The 16,772-nt window shown below is 47.0% G+C and overlaps 1 protein-coding gene across 1 annotated transcript in view; it reads right to left on the bottom strand.

The window, feature by feature from the left end:
• PKHD1 (PKHD1 ciliary IPT domain containing fibrocystin/polyductin) overlaps positions 1 to 16,772 on the bottom strand; it is a 2,083,594-nt gene that overhangs the window by 1,690,394 nt on the left and 376,428 nt on the right. The window contains exon 13 of the mRNA XM_086926200.1: positions 8,341 to 8,433. Coding sequence (XP_086782326.1) covers positions 8,341 to 8,433 — 93 coding nt within the window. The remainder of the gene's footprint in view (positions 1 to 8,340; positions 8,434 to 16,772) is intronic.

The raw sequence follows: 16,772 nt of genomic DNA, 5'->3' as shown, positions 1-16,772 counted from the left end.
GTTAGGGTGTGCCTAAGTAATGTGGTGTTGGCCATGAGTGTTGCCCCAGAGGGATGTTTGTTGAGAAAGTGATTTGTAAAAGGTGACTGTGAATGTGAGCATGTTTACATAAACAAGTAGAAACTATTCTTGTTGCGTAAATTACAACTTTAAAAAAAACTTATTGCAAGTAAGAAAATGTAAAGCACCTGCAAAATGCCAGCATAGCAAAACATTAGAAAGACTATTTGTCCGTAAATTATGGGCCATGGAAGTAAATGTAAAAGGCAGAATACGTGGTCAGATAGGAGCCAGTGAGAATGCGCGGCGAAGCTAAAAGTAAAGTCGAGCGACCATATGGACAGGGTGGGGGTGGGCTGCCTGGAACTCGAGCGAGCATAGGGAGGAGGGTGTGGTCTGCCTACTAAGTGTCATGCGTGTGGCAACAGAGAGAGAGCGTGTCGCGCGCCCCGCCGAAAGGATGCATGATTAAAGGAGGAGTAATGTTTAGTTATTGCTCTCCTGGCTCCTCTGGTCTGTTTACTTGTAACACTTGTTAAGTGGTCCATTGTAAGGGAACAGCGTGGAAGTGGCGCTCTCGGCATGCCTGCACCCTAAAGCCCACTTCGTGTTTCATTTACTTATAAGACAAGCAGGGCCAGGTAGCGTGCGGCTGATTCTCTATACACGGGGCTGCTGTCAAAGTACAGTGCCCTGGGGTTGGCTTTCTCCATATAAATTTGCCGCTTTGTCTCCCATCTATTAAATAATTAGCACATTTGAACTGAAAACTGTTTGCATTGAAAATAGTCATAATTTATTAAAATCGCTGCACCCGGAGTGCTTTTGCAGAAGTTAAGTGGCCGCCTTTGTGTTGTTGAAGGCTGTGCGTAAGCATTTCCAAGAACTGACTGACAGTTTTGCTTAGATAGTGTAACAGTCTTACTTGATCCACTGGGGAGGGCTCCTGCCTGCATCCAGATTAAAAAAACACAAACTCATGGAATGTGATCTAAATAGTGTAGAAGAATGAGTCTTTTTGTATCATGACATGGCTTTCTTAGCGTGCGAGGTTTGTGTTTCTACTCTGTTTATTCCAAAAAGAAATCAGAAAATGAAGAGGTGAAGGGGAGGCAGGTTCCAACCCTGAGAGGCAGGTGGGGCTCATCTTGATATTACGGGGTGCTCTTGTTGGGGCTGGCCAATGTCACACTAGGTGCTGTGCGTGGGGCAGGGCGTCTTTGATGCTCCCAAGGGACTCTGCTGTGGGTGAATCCCTTCTAGTTTTTGCTGGGGTCAGATCTCAGTGGTATGCCTCGTGCCGGGTGTTTCTGTTGCCGTAATTGTAAGCTCAGGGTGCTGAATTGTGGTGGGTGAAAGTTGATTTCAAACATTGGGGTGCAGGTTCAAGCGTAAAGCCACGAATCTGCACCTGTAAAAAGTTTAAGGACCGTTTGTGAATAGCCATTGTAAAGAACACATTCACCTGAAGCAGCCCAGGGCCATTTTGCTGTGCCAGTGCTTCTTTTGGCACCAGGTGCCTCTGGATTTATTACTGTGGAGCTTCTGCTGGATCATAATAAGAGGGCAGGGCACGTCTGTGATTATGGGACATGTTTGGAGATGCTTTACTTCTCTGGAAGTTAAGCCTGTAGCGATATCACGTGTGGATTCTGGTTTTGACCTTTGCTGCTGTGGGGAACATTGAAGCTCAAAGGGCAGTGTCCCCAGTGATGCCCACACTCCTCCGTGTGCCGTGATTCTGGGGACACATCATGCTAGAATACTTGGACAGTCAACGGAAGTGTGATTCTTTAGAAGTTAAGTGTAAACAAAGGGAAATGCTAAGTTGCTGCTACGGAATATATTAATGAGGAGCGCAAGGTCTTGGGGGGTGGTTGGAAAAATGACTGCCTGAAGACACAGCAGTCTGAAACAAGAAAACAAGCTTGTTGGTAGACAGAGAATAAATAAACTATCCCTAAGGTACATTACATTTATATTGCACGTCACCTTGGAATTCCATTATAAAATCAAGTAACTCCATTGTGAGCTGCCGGCCCTTATAATGAGACTCCTTACAAAAACAACCTTAGCTCAAAACGTGTTGCAGATGCATTCTTGCTTTCTTGTAATGACCTCCAGCGCTGGTGCCCTCGGATGCCCTGGCTGTGCATCAGGATGATCTGCAGCATGTGTGGGGAGATTTAAGAGGCTAAGGAATGTGAATCAGACCTCCGCCTTGCACATCTGTGACTGATTGCCATGAGCTGGCACCGGCCCGCCGCTCTCGCTGTCGAGAACAGTCGAGAGGATGTGAGCAGGTACATCGTGTTCTCTCTCCAGTGTCGGAGTGTGCAATGTGCCACGGCACAGATGGGGGGCTCCGGGGGGTGGAGTGGAGGACCATATGAAAAGGAAATCACACGAGGGACATGGATAGGAAACATAATAGAGAGAAAAAAATGAGGGGGGGGGCTGAAAGCGCGAGGGGGAAAGGAAAGGTGGGAATAGGAGAGTAAAAAAAGAGAGCCAAGAGAGAGTCGGATCGAGTGGAAACGGTAGAGTAGGGTGGAAGTAGGTGCGTGTATGCGGGGCAATGTGAAAGATAATGTGAGAGGATGTGAGTAGGTACATCATGTTCTCTCTCCAGTGTCGGAGCGTGCAGTGTGCCTCGGCACAGATGGGGGCTCCGGGGGGTGGAGTGGAGGACCATACGAAAAGGAAATCACATGAGGGACATGGATAGGAAACATAATAAAGAGAAGAAAAAAAAGGGGGCGGGCGCTGAAAGCGCGAGGGGAAAGGAAAAGTGGGAATAGGAGAGTAAAAGAAGAGAGCCAAGAGAGAGTTCGATCAAGTGGAAACGGGAGAGTAGGGTGAAAGTAGGTGTGTGTATGTGGGAAAATGCGAAAGATAATGGGGAAAAGAAGGGAGAAGTGAGTGATTGAAAAAGAGACTGGGAAGAGAGGAATGTGGGACGAAATACAAGGGAAAAAGGCAGAGGAAACTGACGACATAGTTGTGAAAAAATATGGTGTGTGGGAGGCAAAGCGGCTGCAAAATGAAACGAGTCACGGCCTGGCGGCCGTGAAGTGTGAAGCAGTGGGCGGGGAAGCAGATCCCTTTGAAGCTCTCGGAGGCAGGAGCAAGTGGTAAGGGGAGTGCAAGCTCGTGCAGGGAGGCTGATGGTTGTGATGTGGACGTGCATCGTGAACAAGCCTCTTGTTGCCTGTGGGAGGGAGGTTAATAGCTTTGATGTGGAAGCGCGTCATGAACTGTCGTAAATCCACTTCGGAAATCTGCTGGTTTAGCCTCTGGTTTAGCCCCAATAGGTCTCTCTGCAAGACCTAAAAAGGCTCCCAGACCCAGAGGGGTTGGAAGCTGACGAGCACAAACACCCACAAAGGTGAATAGATCCGAGCAGGTCACGTCTCATCAGGGGTATGTTGAAGCGATATATACACGTAATTTAAACATGTGCATCTACTGGGGAGTAGTAGGTAGACTAAGTAGCACAAAAACAAAAATATAATCTAAAGCAAAAGACAACAGGCTATGACGAATAGAAAGTCAACGCTGTTTGGGCTGCACCGCTCACAGACATCGACTGAAGGAAAACAAGTAGAACAATGAGTGCGCAAATAAGTTAATCAACTAAGTAAAATTCGCAAGTGGCCAAGAAGTGTATGGGCAATCGAACGGAGAGTCGGTAAGCAAATAATCCAATGGTATGGCTAACTGAAAAACAAACAAAGAAAGGCACGCCCTACAGAAGAAAGAAGGACTTAAGAAGAAGTCAAGCCACCACGATGCAGACTGTCGAAAGGAAGAAACAAGAAAGGGTTCAGAACGCAAATGCAAAGGGCAGCTCGGGTTACAAGGTGCCTTTGAAGATCAGGCAGCGCTGGGAGGGGGGATGTGCAACCATGCCAGCATTCCGATCCATGAGCAGATGGTGCTGTTTATGACCTGCGGAGCGCGTGAAGTGGCTGCTGGCAAATAGAATCAGAGCGGCCATGGAAGGCGGCTGACAATGAGACAAAACCCTTCACCTCACAATACCCACAGAGAGGGAGATAACGATACAGTAATTTGGTTGATGTAAAGTAAAGTATTATGTAAAATCAGTCAAGAAATGGAAAAACTGTGCCCATGTGACTTGGAGCCATCTGCAACACATCCTGAACACAGCCCCTTAGCCTCCAGCCCTCCGAGATAATTATCATGCGTTTTAATTTGGTCCCATTCGTCCCTCGAAAATAAGCGCATCGTCATTTCAAGTATATTACTAATTAAATCACACAAGTACTGATGCAACAGGCAGTCAATAGGCTCTCAGTGAATCACGCCCTCAAAGGGACCGATGCCACAGAAGGAAAAGGCAGTAACCGGGGGTAAATAGTGCCTAAAAAATTTAGATCTCTGAAAGTACATAGTTTAAGTGCTTACATGTCTTGTGTTTCAGTTAAATTAATGTGGCACAAACAGAGATGGAGACGTTCAGCACGCTATTGCAGCTTCGTTAAACTACATGCTTGGGAGCGGAGCAAAAGATTGTTTGTAACTCTGGTGGATTGCTGGTTTGCTTTTTACTGGACGAAGCATCGGTTTTTAATCTGTGGGTGTTAGTAACAAAGGATGTTATTTGCTGAACAGCTAGGGATAGAACAGCAGACGGAACGCAACAAGTTACGGAAACAATAGAAAACAAACAAAAAAAATGAAATAAAAAAGCAGCGGCCGGGACGTGTGAATTAAAACAAACTGCACCGGGCTTCTTGAAAAACTTTTGGCGCACAATTCCGTTTCAGCACAAAAGTGTTTTGTTATTTTAGTATGCATTGCTATCAGCTGATTTACTCACTAAAACCCAGTCATAAGCCCATGTGTATGTTAAATATTAGGAGCTATGCACCTAACTTGTTCAAAGCCTCACAGGCACCGTGTCCAAGCAAGCCATGTTATTTCGCAGCAAAGGAGCAAGCAGTGATTGAGTGTGAACGAGCAGCATTTCACAGTGAGAACACACAGGACTGTAAATACTCCAGAATGTCTAAGGAGAAGGCGTGGTGGAGCTTATTTGGCAGCGTTAGTGAAGCAGAAGCAGAAGGCGACCTTCAATGGCTAAATAAAGTCTTGCAACAAGCTAGGCTTGCCAATAACGTGAAAGTTGGGTCGAAGCAACAGAATTTCTTGTTAAAGGGACTGTAAGGGTGGCACAATGAAAACTAAATACGATAGGGGACGAAGGCCACAAGTTAAGCAAGCTCTTGGCATTGCTGTGTTGGGGGTGGGGGAGGGGGAGCAGGGGAGCGAGCGAGTGGGAGGGAACGAGCATATGGCGAGCGGCGGAGAGCAGCTTGGGAGACAGGAAGGAAAGAAACAACTCCGAAGTCGTAAACTGTAACTAGGCAGGTAACTGTTCATACAAAAGTTGTCTAATTCTGACGTGAGAACAGCAAAGCACACATAAAGCATACGTTTTCTACCTTAACATGCACGCTCTCTGCTTTTAAAAGCATCAGAAGCACGAGCAACTGGTGTGCTGTTTACCAGTAGCAGGCGAGCGTATGACCTCATAATTGTACCAGAGCATTGTTACGCACCACAGCGCAGTTTGCCGGAGCATGCACACTGCGATTAGAAAACTGCAGGAAGTTGACTGTAGACAAACTGTCACTGCATAAGAGTGGTTAATTTGTTAACAAGCTCTTAGCATTGATGTGGGGGGGCGGGCGGGAGCGCATTGCTTTAAAGTCTCATGGCAGGGGAGCGGCTTGGGAGGCATTCCATTGAAGTCTGGTTCTGCGAGGCTGATGGGTTTGACATGGATGCGCGTCTCACACGAGTGCATAACATGAACTGCAGGGAATCCGCTTGGTCAAGAGTTTGTTTCCCCTACTATATGTTCGAGCTATTAATCCCTGTGGGATATAATAGCTCGACCTAAAAACTCCTTTGTGCAGAGATAATAGGTGTCCAGGCACTGGTAGTTCTTCTTTATGCACCTTGGGAATAAAGTGCATGGTGGGCATGATGAATGAAATTCATTGTTCAAAAAAGCAAATTCGTCTTTAGAAAGGAGGCCTTCGTGCTTCCAATGTGTAAGTTCATCTTTATAGTTCTTCATCATTTTCTTTACTGAAGACATGTTGATATTTTTGTAACAAAGTGTGTCATTAAGATGTCTATATGCCTCTATTTTATAGTCCTCGAACATCCAAAGCACTGTGGTGCATATTATCAAGAACAGGCGATAAAATTTTCGTTGCTTTATCGGCAGAAAACTGCTGCTAGAGCGGCGATAATGGGCTTGATAATATGCCCTTGTGACTTCCCATAGAAGCCCAGGTTAACACCAGAACCTGGGCTTCTATGGGAAGTCACAAGGACATATTATCAAGCCCATTATCGCCGCATTAGTGTCAGTTTCCTGGCAATAAAGCGGCGATAATTTTATCGCCTGTTCTTGATAATATGGCCCTGTATTCCCACCCTTATCAGAATTATTCACTACAATGGCTCTTCTTCAATTAAGACATCAAGTTGTATTCAATGGATGAGTGCTTGGCTTTTAACCTATGCTTAGTCGTGTTCTTATTGAGAGTTTTTAGTTCTTCAATTATGCAATCATGGAAAATATCCACCGTATCACGTGGCATAACTGGTATAAAAGTGGAAGAGGGTTTAAAAGGACTTTGTCCGGGTTTGTTCAATTTTATTCCTTCATCTCGTATAAGGTCCTGTGTATTCTCCTCGTCATCATTGCTGTTCTTATTAAGCTCACTCAGCGTCCTCTATAACAGGACATCGCTTGCCAGAAGTCCTTTGGATCTACAGAGTGCATTGATTTCATTATCTAGGCTAGTACTAACTGCAGGTTGTTTAATAGCATAATATTTTGCAAGTTTTAATTTCCGTATATACTTAAAAACATCCACCCTGGTCTGGCAACAATTAAAATTTCTCTCTGGACAGAAATCGATAGTCCGAGGGCCAAGATTTCTTTTTCCGTTATTGAGATTGATAACTGTTTTTATCGAGGAAGACTATCGTTTGTTCCATCTTACGTTCCGTCTCCTCCTTCCTCTTACGTTTGCGGCATTTTCGCCTCTAGGCCTTCTGCTATTTCTTTGTCTTGCGCTTGATTTGGATTTCTGGGTCTCAGAGACTCTTTCCTTTATCTGCGTAAAAAAGTCCATCTCTTCAGCTAATGTCAAATGCCCTAAGTCTTCACGTTGCCCTGTTTCAGATCTTGCCCCATCTTCAGACTCCGTTTCGCTGGGAACTGTGCTGACATCCGAAGTAGAAGCATTGGTATCAGTCCCTCTCACAGTGGATTCTTTATTCTGGTCAGATTATTTAACTGAACTTTTTTGTTTACACAGAGTATAATATTTGAGCGTGAATGTGAATATTTGTCCTTGTTCATAATCGTTCTTATCGCGCGCAAACTTGAACGCCTTCCTGGTTTTAATTGTATATATAGTTCATGCCACTAGCTTAGTTACGTCACAGTGGCAGTTGGTGGGAATGGTTTAGGGACACCACCCACCATTGGCAAAATCCACTCCCTCCCTCCAAAAATCGAATTTTCTGGATCATATCCTAAAACATGTCTTTACACGGTCTTCTAAACAGATGTAAAAATAAAGTTGGTGGCCCTTTTAAATCAGAATGTATCCAAATATAATAACATAACTTTTTCAATTAAACTATTAAAGTACATTGGGGCATATTACCAACAACTAGCGATAATTTTTGTCTCTAACTTGTTTAGAGACAAAAATTATCGCCACACATCGGCGATTTTTATCGCAAATGCGATAAAAAACGGCCGAAATGCATGAATATCGCTGAAAAGTCAGCAACATTCATGCATTACCGAGCTAATGCTCTCAGCCATGTTATCCACCTCCCATTGGATAACATGGCTAAGAACTGCTCAGGGCAGGTGTTAGCTTTTGGAGATATTCGCGCTTAGCGCGAATATCTCCAAAAGTTGGTAATAGGAGATAGCGATGTTAGCGACTGTTTTCAGTCTCTAACATCTTGGCACGCCCACTTTGCATGTCATTAGTGATAAATATCACTGACATGCAAACGGGGCCCAAGATGGTCGCTATCTCCTTTTAGCTGTCACTAACTGGTGTTAGCGACAGCTTGGTAATAGGGAGATAATTGTATCTCTGCTTTCTTGGCTTTTAAAGCCAAAAAAGCAGAGATAAACCCCCTTGATAATATGCCCCATTGTTCCTTTGTATAGTTTACAGACGTTAACAAATAAGAGGACAATTTAAAATACATTATTCTTTTTGTTTACACATTTACTAACCAAAGAAACAATTTCCCAAGTACCTGGCTGAGGTGATTTTAGTCTATGGTGTTTAACTGGCCCTGTGGTGCACACGATCATCGTTGGAGACACTATTTTGGTTTCACAAGGCACTCCTGTAGAGAGAAAAGACAAACATACCATTTGCTGTCAACAAAAATATTTAAAACTGCCGTACACTGTGTTGCAATTATGTTAAATTGAAGAAAACGTTATCATTAAGCTAGTCTTCAGACAAATGATGGGTGATATCTTCAGGACAGGGTTTTAGCAGAAGTGACATCACGTGTTGCATGATCCCTCAATAACACAATACAAAGCGACATTCAGGGGCCTCTGTAGCAAACAACAAAAATAATTAGGTTAACCAAAACCTCATATTGCAACCGAGGAATCAAATACAGCTAATCAAGTCTTAACAAATTCTATTTGCTTATATAATGGTTCGAATGTATTCACCAACATTTGTTGATTTAATTATTTTTGTTGTTTGATTAAGAGGGCCCTGAGGAAGGGACCAATGTACGGAAATGCATAGGGCTATAAAAGAATCGAGTGTAATCCACAAGAATGATTAAATAATGTATTTTTGTATTCATGGTACAATATTGTTTTTGAATTGTGAAATTCTGTAAAATACATGGAATATTGTCAAAAGACAAAAGAAATAAAAACATTTTAGTTGCATGAAATTGTTTAAAGTATTTGTGTACACATTGTTAATGGTGATGGGTCATTAACCACTGACAGTGCGCATAGGGATTCAGGCATATATTTTCCTGATACACACATAAAATAAAGCATATGACTGGCCCGAACCTTCCTTTTTAATACATAGATGTCACCCCTAGGGTAAGCCCTGAACAGCCCAGAGGGTAGGGTACAATGCGCTTCAAAAGTAGGTCATGTACTTTACACGTCCTAGAAGTGAAGAACTCTTAAATTCGTTATTCAGTACTGCAAAGCCTATCTCCCCCCTAGGATAACATTGGCGTTGCCTTATTACATTTTATAAGTGTAATTTCCAAACGGTAAGAGACAACTGTTAGACTTGGCTTCCTTGGCGTGGTTGCCCATGACTGTTTTGCCCCTACGTCCTGTATTTTTGATGCTGTGCTGGATTTTGTTTTTGCTGGTTTAGATGCTTTGAGCACTTTGCCACTGCTAATCAGAGTCAAAGTGCCAGTGCTCCCTGTGTAAGTTGTTAATATGATTGGTTGTCCAGGATTGGCATACTTGATATACTGGTAAGTCCCTAGTAAAGTGCACTGGGTGTGACAGGGCCTGTAAATCAAATGCTACTGGTGGGCTTGCTGCACTGATTGTGCCACCCACCTAAGTAGCCCCATAAACTCAGAATTTCATATCACATCTTTTAGTAAAGGTGGTTTTAAATTGTGTGTATGGAGATGCCACTTTTAGACAATAGGCATTTTCTGGTTTAACCATTCTAGGTGCCACTGACTGGTTGTGGATTGACTGTCTGCTTTTGGATTGGCAGGGGCTAGGGATGTGCATTCTCTGCAGATATACGCTGGGGGGGGGGGAGTTAAGGTGTGCCTGGCCCTTCCTGGATAACTCAGTGCTGAGCTTAATAGGCCTTGGCTGCATTTAGAGTAGGGGGAGGAGTTTTTCCTTGCACCTGAATAAGGCCTGTCTCCCTTGCACAATGATGTCTCCGCCCCCTATGGCCATACTGCAGAAGTGAGGACACAACTGGTTTGGACTGGGCTCAGAGACCCTGGCACAAAGAATAACAAAGCCAAAATGGGTTATAAGTAATGGACCTTAAACCCCAGAACTTGAGATCACTTCTGGACTTGAGAGGAACCGTTGCCAAGGAGAAGAACTGGAGAGCTGTGAGGAGGAATACCACCCCTTTGCTGTGTGCTTTGTGGGGCTGGCATGCAGTTGCTGCTTCTGCCAAGGAAAGCACAAAGAGTGGACTTTGCTATGAACCTGATTGAAGAAGAATGTTAGACTTGGCATCTTTGGCGTGGTTTCCCCTGACTGTTTGCCTTCCCTCCTGTATTTTTTATGTTTTTCTGGATTTTGTTTTGCTGGCTTAGATGCTTTGGGCACTTTGCCACTGCTGATTAGTGCCAAAGTGCAAGTGCTCCCTGTAGAAATTGTTGTAACAATTGGTTCTCCCTGATTTTATAATTTGATTACTGGTAAGCCCCTAGCAAAGTGCACTAAGTGCTACTAGTGAGCCTGCAGCACTGATTGTTTGATAGGCTTTCTTTCCCCATAGGACAGAATGGAAGTTTATTTATAACATCTTATAAATATAACATCCCTGTAGGAAGGTACATCCTGACTATGGTTGCCCCCAACTTTTTGCCCTGTGTTTTAGCTGGTTTTGGACATAGTCGACCTGGGACCCTGCCAATCAGGACCCCAGGCCTACTGCTCTCTCTTTAAAATGGATTCCATGTACCCTAGGTGCATTTCCAATTGGTACTGGGCCACCCTATCAGACCCTGTAACTCAGGGCATAGGTGTACCCAGGGCCGTCAGGGGCTGCAGCATGTATTATGCCACCCCTGGCTGGCCTCCTAAATTTGACACAACTGGCTGCATGACAGCTGGGGCGAAGTCGTGTAATCACACTTTGCTTTAGATATAGTAGCCCTATATCTAACCATACAATGGACACCCGAGTTCCTATCAGTCACTCCCATGGCAGGCCTTGACAATCCTGAAGGCAGAGTGCATGGGCTCGTGTGAACTGTGTTCTGGCCCGAGCCGAGCCCGGTTGCAGCTTGCGGAATCAAGACCCAATGGCTGTTCCATGATAACGCGTACCATATCGGTAACTCCGGTGTCGCGTTATCAAGGCATGTCGAGTAAGGTGTCATACGAATCGGGGTGCTGCCCTCTCACCAATTCTGGCGATGAGGTTAGCATTCCACCCTTCTAGAGGGACACGACATGTACGTAACTGTGAACCCCGGTTAAAGTTAACTGAAGCCTCAGCTCCACAAAATGGATGCTGCCACCACAGACACGAGTCTGACCTCCTGCTGCTGGGAGTCCTTCCAGCGAGGAGCGCTCGGACAAAGGGTTTCCTGTCGAGGGCGGTGTTCGCACCGTCCCAGACAGGGTTTGTGTATTCTGGGTAGATAGGGCTTTTGCGAGAAGGTGACTGCGGAGTGGCACCCCGGTGCTCACTACGCATCTGCCGGTTAGAACCAGTTCCAGGGGCGACAGCCCTGGCCTGGGGAAAGTCCGGTAGGGGAGAGGGGTGTAACTACCCCCCTTCCTGGTCCCACCCTTAGGGCAGGACCTAGTCATGTACCCACCCCTTTCTTTAGGATAAAGACCGGAGCGGGGACCCTTCCAAATTAGATCATCTTTGATTCAAGAACTACTTTCTACGAAAGGACATTCAAGACTCTTCTCAAGATTTCTCCCTTGTGACTAAGGAGTAGTCACCCTGCATCAGCAGGCACCATCTAAGAACTCTGCGGTTTGCTGTAAGTCCTTCCTCAAGGAATCCGACGGCCCAGCTCGACGAGAACCGGCTTCCCTGGCACCTCTGACCTCTACCCACGTCATCAGCGCAGCTGTGATCTGTGGGTGCGACGAGACCTCGAGGGACCGGCCATCATCAGAACCTGCACGCTCTTAAACCCAGCACGACCATTGAGGTAACTCTCTGGTGAGTGCTCTGGGGTCAGAGAAGCCCCGACCCTGAGCCGCTCCAGCACCGAAGTGCAGTCTCCCAGCATCTCCACGATCTGCGTGGGGCCCTTCTGCTCGCTGCTCAGCACGTTGTCTGGTCACTAGCCGCTGGCTTGTGCCCTTCTGTGACGACATCCGACAATCAACTCTGCTGGTCTGGTTGCTCCAGACTGGCCCTTGCTTCCATCTTTGCGAGATGCACCCCGGGCCCTCCTGGTCCACTCAAGACGCCATCTTAGGCCCACCACGTGGCCCTGAGATTTGCCAAGGCTTGTTGCCCCATCCTGGGCCCAGCGACGCCGACAGCATCATCCTTCGTGGGACAGCTCGCACCTCCACCGTGGTCGCCGACAACGCCTCCTGGTCCGTGAGACTGCAGAGCCTAGCGTCGCCCACTCACCTGGTCGAGGTGACGGCCAACCGGTGCCCTCCTGGTACCCTCTGACTACTGGCTAGTAGTACGAACTTGGTCCCCTCTGCTTTCAGGTATCAACACTCTCTGATCCAGGCTTGGATCTCTACGAACTATTCAGCACTGGTCACCGGCCAGCAACTCCTTTTCTTCCGGCTCCTGGCTCGTCAGCGAAGACCCCGACGCCTGTAAGACTTGTGCAGCCGCAGCCCTCGTGGCTAGGTAACTCGGCATTTCGGTGCCTGCATAGCCTCCTTACTCTAGGGTCCCGAGTCCCTCGCTTCCGACTTGCCTTATCGGGTCCGCCCGAGACCTTAAACTTTCCGTGTCCTCGGACACTTGTTTTAATTGTGCACTTGAAGTATTTGCTAAAGAGATTTGGTTTGTGCTTAGTACCCTGTCCTCATAAAGAGTACAGGGCTGTTGTGATTCTTAATAAATATACTGTTTATTTTCATAACACTTGTGTGGTGTCCTTTCACTGGGTGTTCAAGGGGTACATGTGTGGTAAACAGCTGGCTTAACGCGCCCTCTCGAGTCTTTAGCCTTAGACTGCTCGTATCCACGCTACTAGGATAGCTGGTCTATAGGTTGACTTACAACCAAACACCATAAGGGTCGTTGGAACGATACATAGCGGTCGCTAGAATAGCGAACGTTGCATATCGGGCCAACTTCTCACATTGGTGAGCAGCGGTTGGGATTTGAGCTTGCTGTTGTTTTACCACACGTATCCTAAGAATATCTTGTTGAAAGATCGCACAAGTACTGTTAGTACATATAACTAAAGCTTAGAATACTCTGAGTTCTACTGAACCAGCTGTTGTAGCTCTTCAAGGCTTAGCACACCTTGGCTACAACTCTTAGCAAGGGAACAGTAGGTAAACACGTAGTGTAGGTAGGTGCATCACTTACACCACACTAGAAACAGTATGTCGGACAAAGGAGGAAACTCTGGGTCTCCCCTTGTGTCAGTTGACCCTCCACAGGTCATCCCTTCAGGATATACTGTGCTGAGCTTCAAGGAGTTAAGACAGCTATGTCACTCCAGGAAGATCAAGCAGGGGTCTAACCCCACAACGTCCTTTCTGATTGGTCTCTTGGAGACTTCTGATGCCAGAAGGGCCGAGAAACTTCTTAGCTCTTCTAATCCAGAAGGAGACATGCCTCCCCTCGAGGGAACCAGAGACGATCCTGACCTCATCCACCTCGCAACTGAGAACGAAGATGTGGAGGATGATGAGGATGAGGATCCCTCTGGGGATGAGGCAGATAAGGGACAGGTAGAAGTCGTTAGACTGAGCAGGTCCAACTTAAGCAAACATGATAGTGGTACTGGGGGACCCCCGGCGCTACTGTCAGGTCCGCTTAACATTGGGAATGGACGAGCCCGATCTCTATCGAGAGACTCTGGCGGATCCCTTCGAACCAATGGCTCTCACAACTCTTCTCAGAGAGGGATGACGTCCCCTCAGAGGAGAGTGTACGAAGCTAAGGAAAGGGCAGCTAATCTGAGGATCGAAAGGGAAGAACTTGCCCTGGCCAAAGAGTGGCTTGCCTTTGCGAGAGAGCAACAGTTAAGTGGGGCAGTCCCCACTGGTGGCAGCAATGTACCTAGCAATAGGGAAAAGAGTTTCGATACGAAACACCTTGGTAAGATAGTGCCCCCCTTTAAACAAGGGGACGACATCCACAAATGGATTACTGCTTTGGAGAGGGCCTGCACGGTACAAGGCGTTCCCCAGAGTCAGTGGGCAGCTATCTTGTGGCTCTCCTTTGAAGGAAAAGGAAGAGACAAGCTCCTCACCACAAGGGTGGAGGACGCTAACAATTACCAAGTCTTGAAGAATACACTCGTTGAAGGGTTCGGCCTAACCACTGAGCAGTACAGGGTGCTGTTCAGGGATACCCAGAATACGCAGTCTCAAGATTGGTCTGACTTTGTTGATTGTGCCACTAAGGCTTTTGAAGGCTGGCTACTGGGTAGTAAGGTTACTGATTTTAAAGGATTGTATAATCTAATTATAAGGGAGCAAATCTTAAATAATTGTCAGAACCAGTTATTACACCAGCACCTGGTAGACTCTGATCTGACCTCTCCACAGGAATTGGGTAAGAGGGCAGACAAATGGGTCAGAACCAGGGTTAGGCCTAAAAACCAGGGTGGTGACCAGAAAAAGGAATCAACCAAGCCTCAAGAGGAGGGTGGGGATAAATCCACAGAGAAGACTTCCCCAGGGCCCCAAAACTCCAACAAGGGTGGTGGGTCCCAGAACACTCCTTCAGAACAGAAGAAATCTTATTGCCATTCCTGTAAACAGGTGGGCCATTACAAAAGTGATGCCAAGTGCCCTAAAAATAGCAATAAGGAAAACATACCCCCAAGTAACACTCCCAGACCTCCTGTTACCACTAGTGGTAATCCCCCAGGTGGTGGGAGTGCCCCCAAGAATGTGGTGGGCATTACTTTGGGAAATCAGGTGGACTATGGCCTAGCCAGGTCCCCTGACCACACTCTTGTCTGTGAGACTGGCATGGGGTTTGCCAACTTCACTACTGGACCCCACATTTTGGGAAAGTATAGACACGAAGTCTTATTGAATGGTCAGAAAGTTGAGGCATTCAGAGACACAGGGGCCAGCCTCACCATGGTGAGTGACCATCTGGTCCCCTCTGCTCAACTGACCCCTGGTTTTACTTATCAGGTGACAGACATTCATGGAATGAAGAGAAGGCATCCCATGGCAGTAGTCAAGCTCAGCTGGGGTAATGTCACAGGGCCCATGAGAGTGGCAGTGACAGATAACCTACCTGTAGATTGCTTACTGGGGAATGACCTGGAACTCTCAGCATGGGCTGAGGTGGAGCAAGAAACTCATTCCAGAATGATAGGCCTATCCAGACAGGTTAGTGGGGCAGTAATAGCTACAGCCCCAGTCCAAGCACCCTTCCTCCCTGAAAAGGTTGGAAGGGCAGTGGTAGCCACTGCCCAGGCTCAGACAGACTTTCCAGAGCAGGATAGGAGGGCTGTGACAGTCACAGCCCAAACACAAACTGAGTGCCCTCCTGAAAAGGTTGGCAAGGTTGAAATGGTCTCAGCCTCTACTCAGACAGATAGTGAGGTTGTGAAGCCTGAAACAATGGATCACTCCACTCAAACAGAGAGCATTGAGGAGGAAGAAGAGCCTTCCCCCTCCCAGACACTAGGTGAGAGCCAGCCTCCTCAGGGAACTGACTCTACCCCTGTTGAAGGAACTGCCCCAGAGGTAGTCAGGCCTAGCCTGGCAGAACCTCTGATGTCAGTGGACCCTTCCCAGGTGGGACCCAGTCTGGAGCGGGTAACCTGCACCTCTCTACCCTGTCTCAGTCAGCCCAGGGCTGAAGAGATCAGGGAGGCCAGTGGTGGACCCAAAAGAACCCCCTGTCCAAAAGAACCCCTTAATCAGCAGATTAGGATCACTGAAGCTGGTAAACCTAGCCAAGTGAAAATAGAACAGACTCCTGAGGGATCCCCCTTAAAAGTAGTTAGGGAAGTCCCACAGCTGGACACTGTTGGGCACAGCCAAACATGGGGCCTAAAAACCCCAGACCTGACCTGTCCCTCCAGTACGCCAAACAGAGGGACTCAGCCTCCAGCTTTAGGTAGCCAGAGGCTGACCCTGAGAGCTCAGTGCATCTCAGCTAAAGAAAGGAAGGCACACATGATGAATGGTGATTGGAGGAAGTTGAGCCCAAAGGTAGAGGAGCCTCACTTCAGTACTCCATCCCAGCATCAGCCTTCTTCTTTCCCAAGACACACCAGAGACAGAGATTCCCTATGGTGGAGACCCTCAGATACCCTTAGGGTGAGGGGTTGCCTAGTGGACCATGACACAGGGGGAAACCAAGCCAGAGCTGGTCCTTCCTTATATGGCCACTTAGGTAATAGAGGCTTACCTGGACAAGGATAGCCTTATCTCCTTTCGTTTGGGGGGGGGTTGTGTAGGAAGGTACATCCTGACTATGGTTGCCCCCAACTTTTTGCCCTGTGTTTTAGCTGGTTTTGGACATAGTCGACCTGGGACCCTGCCAATCAGGACCCCAGGCCTACTGCTCTCTCTTTAAAATGGATTCCATGTACCCTAGGTGCATTTCCAATTGGTACTGGGCCACCCTATCAGACCCTGTAACTCAGGGCATAGGTGTACCCAGGGCCGCCAGGGGCTGCAGCATGTATTATGCCACCCCTGGCTGGCCTCCTAAATTTGACACAACTGGCTGCATGACAGCTGGGGCGAAGTCGTGTAATCACACTTTGCTTTAGATATAGTAGCCCTATATCTAACCATACAATGGACACCCGAGTTCCTATCAGTC

Source organism: Lissotriton vulgaris, chromosome 6 (genome assembly GCF_964263255.1).
Source record: "Lissotriton vulgaris chromosome 6, aLisVul1.2, whole genome shotgun sequence".
Lineage (NCBI taxonomy): Eukaryota > Metazoa > Chordata > Amphibia > Caudata > Salamandridae > Lissotriton > Lissotriton vulgaris.
Note: the sequence above shows the minus strand (reverse complement) of the source record. Positions and strands in the feature narration are given on the sequence as shown.